The 7,573-nt window shown below is 46.7% G+C and overlaps 1 protein-coding gene across 1 annotated transcript in view; it reads left to right on the forward strand.

Annotated features, from left to right (window-relative positions):
* Window positions 1–3,297: 3,297 nt before the first annotated feature.
* The window catches only part of Espl1 (extra spindle pole bodies like 1, separase), a 25,909-nt gene continuing 21,633 nt past the window's right edge, over window positions 3,298–7,573 (forward strand). Inside the window, exons 1-5 of the mRNA XM_004637879.2 lie at window positions 3,298–3,356; window positions 3,768–3,859; window positions 4,030–5,091; window positions 5,304–5,408; window positions 5,535–5,655. Of these exons, the coding sequence (XP_004637936.1) occupies window positions 3,779–3,859; window positions 4,030–5,091; window positions 5,304–5,408; window positions 5,535–5,655 (1,369 nt within the window). The 5' untranslated portion in view covers window positions 3,298–3,356; window positions 3,768–3,778. The remainder of the gene's footprint in view (window positions 3,357–3,767; window positions 3,860–4,029; window positions 5,092–5,303; window positions 5,409–5,534; window positions 5,656–7,573) is intronic.

The raw sequence follows: 7,573 nt of genomic DNA on the forward strand, positions 1-7,573 counted from the left end.
AACCAGGGATTGAACTCAGGCCCTTGTGCTTGCCAGGCAAGCACTTATTCTACTGAGCCATCTCCCCAGCCCCACCTATGCTCTTCTTTCACAGAAAAAAACAAATTGCAGCCAAGAATGGCTATAATCCCAGATTCTTGGGAGCTTTAGGCAGAAGGATTGTCAGTTCAAAACCAGCCTATGTACCTGAGACTCTGTCAAAGTTAAGTAAAAAACCAGGCGTGGTAGAACATTCCTATAATCCCAGCACTTGGGAGGCTGAGGCTGGAGGATCTTCGAGAGTTCAAGACCATCCTGGGCTACGAAATGAGCTCAAGGCCAGCCTGAGCTGCATAGTGAGACCCTGTCTCTAAAAGACAAAACAACAAAACAATAAGGGGTAAGGGTGTAACTCAGTGAGGCCCTGAATTTGATATCCAGTACCAATAACAGCAACAATAAAAAAGCCTCAGAACACCCAATTAAAAACAAAAACAACATGTAAAAGCACATGATGCTAAGATGTAAAGAAGGGAAATGAGTACTGAAAGAACTGATGTACTTATTTGTAAAAAGTGTGCGCTGGGTCTTGGGTTTTTTTTTTTTTTTTTTTTTTTTGGCGGAACTGGGGATTGAACTCAGGCCCTGGTGTTTGCCAGGGAAGTGCTTATTCCACTGAGCCATCTCCCCGGCTCCCATATTCTTAAGTGCAATAAATCAAATACAAAAAACAAGCAAACAAACAAACAAAAGTGTGAGCTGGCCAGATAGCTCAGTGGATTGAAGCGCCTGCTTAGGCAGACGCAGAAGTCTGGGGTTCCATCACCAGCGTGCAGTTCTGGACCCGCCCCCGGGGTTTCCTGAGAAGGTGACTGAGACTGGGCGTGGTGGCGTGCTCCTGTAATCCCAGCACTTGGGAGGCTGAAAACAGGAGAATCACTACGAGTCTGGTCTGTGTAGTGAGACCCTGTAGACCCTGTAGACTCTGTACTAAATAAAAACGAAAGTTAATAAACATCTCCCCTCTCCTGTGTTCCTTTCCCTAACAGGACAAAAATGAAATGTCTATAACACGTCTGGTCACATTAACTATTATTCCAATGATGAAATTCTTTGGGGATGTCATTGTCACGTACAGCACTTCTATACTGGGGATTGAATCCAGGGCCCTTCCACTGGGCTACATCCCCAGCCTTTTTATTTTTTGAGACAGGTCCTTACGTCACTAAATTGCCCAGGTTGGCTTCAGACTGATCCTCTTGCCTTAGCCTTCCAGAGCGCTGGAATTACAGATGTGTACCATCAGTGTCTGGCTGTCCCTGCCCCCTTCTTGCAGTCTTCCCTGCCAGATTCTCAGCTTCTAAAAGAGCAGAGAAGGCTGTTATCCAGTAAAGTTCATCAGGGAAAGGACTACAATCTTTGGAAGACTAGAGTACAGAATTCTTTGGAGGAGGAAGAAAAGAGAAGCAGAGCCAACAATTTGTATGTTTGAGAAATAAATAAAAAAGCAAAAAAAAAATCTGTATGTTTGGGGAAGTGATTAGTACTTACTGTTGAGGACTATTAATCCAGGCATAGTGGAGCACTCCTATAATCCCAATTCTCTGGGAGTCTGAGACAGGAGGATTACAAAGTCAAGTTCAGTGTGGACAACTTAGCAACCTTAGCAAGACTAAGACTCTATCTCAAAATTTAAAAAAAAACAGGGGATGTAGCTCAGTGCAAAGAGCCAGGGTTCAAACCGCAGTATAAGGCCTGGCATTGTGTTGATGTCACATGACTGAACATCTCATTGAATGAATTCTCCCAGTTCTTGGTCTCCTCTCAACCCCACCCTTTATCCTTTATCATCAAAGAGCACTAGATCCTATTTTAATCACGTAGCAGATGGAAGGAGTAAGAGTGGAAGGCATAGAGACAGCAGAGCCTAAGTGAGCTGGAGGCTGTCACTGTATGCCTTTCGGTGTCACAAGGTTACACCCTCTTTCTCTCATAATTCAAAGAACATTTTGGCTTTTTTTTTTTTTTAACGTATTTGGTACAGTGTGTCACTATGCAGCTCAGACTCATAGTGATCCTCCTGTTTTCAGCCACCCTGGCCCTGGGATTACAGGCATGCACCACTACGCCAGACTTGGTAGCCAGCTTTGCACACCCAGCAGAGGGGCCAGCCCAGCCTTGTGGTGTCAGAATTGAACCCTGGTCTCTGCACTTGCCTAAGCAGGCACTTAGTCCGCTGAGCTATCTTGCTGGTCCAAGAGCATGAGTTTCTGTTTTGTTTTGTTTTGTGGCTGGCTCAGTTCACCCTGGGGACAGGGCTGGTGCAGCATAATGTGCTGGGGATTGAACCTCAGTCCCTGCGCACTTGCTTAAGTAGGCATTTTATTTATTTATTTATTTATTTATTTATTTATTTATTTTGCGGAACCGGGTATTGAACTCAGTCCCGTGCGCATGCCAGGCAAGCGCTTATGAGCCATCTCCCCGGCCCTAAGTAGGCATTTTAGATCATTGAGCTATCTCACTGGCCCAAGAGCACAAGTTTCTGAATGCAATAAATTGTTTTAGATGTCTGGTCCAATTCTCTTGAAAATTATATCCTGTCTCATCTCACAATGGCAGGTCGGAGAGGTAACTCAGCTGACAGGCAAGCACAGGGACCAGATTTGGGTTCTTGGTACCACATGCCGCGCAGGCCCAGCCCCTGGCGTGATGAGCCGGCCATCGAGTCTGGGTGTGGTGGTCCACGCCTATAGTCCCAGCGCTGGGGATGCTGAAAACAGCAGGATCACTACAAGTCCAAGCTAGGTAGCGAGACCGTGTACTAAATACATAAAATTTGGGCTGGAGAGATGGCTCAGTGGTCTAAAGCACCTACTTAGAACAAGCTTAGCAAGGCACAAGGGACCGCGGTTCAATCCCCCAGCACCACATGCCAGCCAGCCCTGCCCCCTGGTGGGCTGAGCTGGCCTCTCTCTCTCTCTCTCTCTCTCTCTCTCTCTCTCTCTCTCTCTCTCAAATAAATAAATAAAAATTAAAAAAAAATAAATACATAAAATTTAAAAGGAAAAAATGTAAGAAGATAAAGGCGTGAAGGACGCAGCTGGTTGTTCTTCCCAGTAGCAGTGCCTGGTGACCAAGGAACTGAGCCTTCGCTGGGAAAAGGAGCCAACCCGCGCCCCCTAGAGGTCTGAGAGCCAGAGAGACCGGCAGGCCTCCCGGTGGCGTCACGTGACGGAGCGGAGCGGCAGATAAACTACAGTTCCCAGCGTGCCACGCGGCCTGCTGGCGTTACGCACTCTCGCTGATTGGCCGCTGGCGATATTTGAAAGGAGGGGCTGGCGCGGAAAATGATTACCCTTTCGATCGTTTGGAAGGTAAGTCTGCGTCTACGAAGGAAGCGGGTTTTTGGAGGGACTTGCTAGGCCGTGTTCGCACCTGGGTGAATGGGGTACCCAGTACTGACTTGGGGGGCAGACAGGAGGGCTCTGCGAGAGAGTGTGTGGAGAATTTTCGTGTAAGCGCCGAAGAGGGTTGCGGGGCCTACAAGTGGAGGCCCCCAAGGTTGGGCTGTGTGCGTGGGAGAGGTAGGGTCGGGATCGCCTGGGGGAAAGGAAAGCGGAAGCGTCAGTTTCTGACTGGAACCCAGCATCCTGAATGGGTATTTTCCAGATAGGCTTTCTGACGAAATTTTTTGCTCCCTTCCACACCCCTGAAGGCCTTCTGTTTCCTTCCAGTTAACTCCATTGCCAGTCTTGGTATTCTCTAATCCGCCTTGTTTTCCCCAGCTCTCGGCGCCATGAGGAACTTCAAAGGAGTCAACTTTGGAGCTCTGCTTAGCAGCCAGAAGGATGCTGAAGAGTTGCTGTCTGACTTGAAGGTGAGGGTCCTCTGTGACTCAGGGAACACCTGCTTTTCCCAGCGCAGCTGTTTTGTGTTTTGTCTTACTTTGAAGAAACGGAAAAGTAGGAGACCCTTTCCTGAGTAGTTTTCTAGTTCTTTTCCCTACCCCTCTCTCCTTTGCTAGCCTCATTCATCTTTCTCTTCTAGGAATTCCTGTCCAGGCCTCCAGCTGGTTTTCCCAGCAGCCGATTTGACACTGAGAGGAGACAGACTTGTGATGCCATCCTGAGGGCTTGTAACCAACAGCTGACAGCCAGGCTGTCTTGCCCCGGGCACCTGGACAGCCTGCTGGAGCTGGCAGAGCTGGCCTGCAATGGCTATGTGGTGTCCACTCCTCAGCGGCCTCCACTGTACCTGGAACGCATTCTCTTCATCTTACTGAGGAATGTTGCTGCTCAGGGAAGCCCACTGGCCTTGCTCCATCTTGCCCAGCCTCTCCATGCCTGCTTCATGCAGTGCTCTCGCCAAGCTGCCGCACAGGACTATGAGGCCGTGGCTCGGGGCAGCTTTTCTCTGCTTTGGAAGGGAGCAGAAGCACTGTTGGAGCGGAGAGCTGCGTTCTCAGCTCGGATGAAAGCCTTGAGCTTCCTTGTCCTCCTGGAGGATGAAGGTACCCCTTGTGAGGTTCCTCACTTTGCTTCTCCAACAGCCTGTCGAATGGTAGCTGCCTGTCAGTTATTTGATTCCAGTGCACGTGGTCTGGACAAAGCAGATGCTGATTTCTTAGATGACTTGCTCTCCAGGAACGTGATCAGAGCCTTAGTGGGTGAGGGATGTGGCTCTCCCCTTCCTCTTTCTTCCCAGAGGGCCCTCTGCCTCCTGGAGCTCACCTTAGAACACTGCCGTCGCCTCTGCTGGAGCCACCACTATGACAAGGCCACTAGTGCAATAGAGAAGGCACATGGTTACCTAAAGGACACCAGTGTATCCCCCAGCCTCCAGCTATGCCAGATGGGAGTTGAGCTGCTACGTATTGGAGAAGAAGGATCCCAGGCAGTAGCCCAGCTTCTCATTAAGGCATCAGCTGTCTTGAACAACAGTATGAAGGCACCGGTACCCCCACTTCGGGCATTGTATGATACCTGCCAGTTCCTCCTTTCAGGCCTGGAACGAGGTATCAAGAGACACTATGGAGCTGAAGCTATTGGGAGCCTTTTTGCTTTTCTTGGAGGATATTGCTCTCTAATCCAGCAGCTACGGGATGATGGTGTGAGTTAAAAGACCTAGCCCTGGCTTCTTCTGGGTAAGCTGCTCTCTAGACTGTGTCTGGCAAGCAGCCTAGTCTAATCTGAGAGGGTAGTGGCCCCTCCTGATGTCCTCCTTCCTTCTCCCTTGGTTATGTCAGCTTTCCAGAACTTGGGTAGTCTTGGGGCTCACTCTGACTCTGCCCCTTAAACTAACCTCCCCACTTTCTTCTTCAGGCCTATATGGACTCCCCCAAGCAGCAGCAGTCTTTGGTGCAGATGCTCTTTCAGGGTCTTCACCTCTACACTGTGATGGTTTATGACTTTGCCCAATGCTGTCAGGTACTGTCTAGGAATCCAGGGAGCTGCACTGGGTCCAAGGGCCTGGAGCTGCTCCTTGGATTGTGATTGCTTTGGCTCTGGACCTAGCATGACTCCTTTCACTGTCAGTCTCCTTTGTCCATGTAGGTAGCTGATTTGGCTGACCTGGCCAGGCTAGCAGAGAGTTGCAGATCTGTTGCCATCTGGATGCTGGAGGCCTTGGAGGGCCTGTCAGGCCAAGAGCTGACAGACTACATGACCATGACGGGTTAGTGCCCTGGGGGTCAGATAATAGGGTTCTTTGGAGGTCATGACTCAGATGAATAGCCCTTGCTGGGTGATTCACATCACTGTAGGGGCTCCTTATGGGTTAAAGAGGCAGTGAAAGAGATGTTTATAGAAATCAGCTAGGGCTGGGGAGATGGCTCAGTAGACTAAGCGCTTCCCTGGCAAGTGCAAGGGCCTGAGTTCAATCCCCGGTTCCACCAAAAAAAAAAAAAAAAAAAAAGAATCAGCTAAACTGTAACACCAGTAGAGAAGTAACTGGATTAATTTAGGACAATGGACACTTTCTTCATTGGCTTTGAAATTTGTTAAGTATTTCACAAAAATATTTGTGCTGATATGCAACTCTGTAACCTTTTTTTATTAATGTATTTAATTTAGTAGTATTAAGGGTGGAACCCCAGCCTCACCGCTGCTTCCCAGCTATTTGATTGATTTTATTTTTTTATTTTTTTGTGGGACCAGGGGTTGAACTCAGGCCCTTGTGCTTGCCAGGCAAGCGCTTATTCTACTGAGCTATCTCCCCAGCCCGATTGATTGATTGATTGATTGATTGATTGATTGATACCAGGGATTGAACTCGGTGCTTGCCAGGCAGATGCTTACACTACTGAGCTATCTCCCTGACCTGTTTCATTTTTTTGAGACAAGATTTCCTAAATTCCCCATGTTGGCTTTAAATTTACAATCTTCTTCCCTCTATTCCTGAGTAGCTGAGATTATGGGTGTGTAGCACCACACCTAGCTCCTAGCTTTTGTTTTTTGTTTACCTGTTTGTTTGAGACAGGATCTCATTATGTAGTTTAGGTTGATTTTTCAACTCTGTAACCCAGGCTGATCTTATGTGGTGATCTTACTGCTGCTGTGATCACAGGCATGTGCCACTGTGCCTGGCAATAGACATGCCCATCTCTGGGTGGCCTGAAACCATCTTATCAGTTAACAGCCAAACATGCTAACTGATTGCACCAATTAATGCTTAATTTTTTTTAATTTTAATTTTTAAATTTTATTTTTATTTACTTTTTTTAATGTATTTGGTACAGGGGCTCACTACATAGTTTGGACTCCTACCTAGTGATCCTCCTGTTTTCAGCCTCCCCAGCACTGGTATTACAGTCATGCATCGCCATACCCAAATTTATAACTTAAATATTTTATTTTATTTTTATAACTTAAATATTTTAAAACTAAGTAAAATATGGACATGGTTCAAAATTAAAATTATATAGAAGGACATGCAATAAAAAGTCCCACTCTTGGGCCAGGGAGATTGCTCAGCAGAATAAGTGCTTGCCTGGCAAGTATAAGGTCCTGAGTTCAATCCCCGGTACCGCAAAAAGAAAAAAAAAAAAAAAGTCCCACTCTTAATCACCCTAGTTTCCCCCTGCAGAGACAACGAATACCAATTCTTTGTGCATCCTTCTGAAATAGTCTATATGTGTCTCTAAACTAACACATGTACTTCTCCCCACCCTCTGTACTGAAATACACATATAGAAAAATGCATAGATTGTACATGTACAGCCTGAGGGACTTTTATGAGGCAAACACATTTTGTAACCAACATCTAGGTCAAGCAACAGAGCATGAGTTACACCCCAGAAAAAAAACCTTTGCTTCATACTTCCAGTCTCCAGCCTCAGCAGCAACCAGTATTAGAGCTTTGCCTATCTTTGTACTTCATAACACATTTCTTCCTCATTTTATTTTATTTTCCTCTTTTTTTTTTTTTTTTTTTGAACCAGGGATTGAACTCAGGCCCTTGCACCTACCAGGGAAGTGCTTATTCCACTGAGCCATCTACCCAGCCCTTATTTTCCTTTTTTTACTGGCATGAAATAATCATATGTGTTTATGGCACATAGTATGATAATTTGATACAAATATACAATATATAA

The sequence above is a fragment of the Octodon degus genome, unplaced genomic scaffold, assembly GCF_000260255.1.
Source record: "Octodon degus isolate 3935 unplaced genomic scaffold, OctDeg1.0 scaffold00093, whole genome shotgun sequence".
Taxonomy (NCBI): domain Eukaryota; kingdom Metazoa; phylum Chordata; class Mammalia; order Rodentia; family Octodontidae; genus Octodon; species Octodon degus.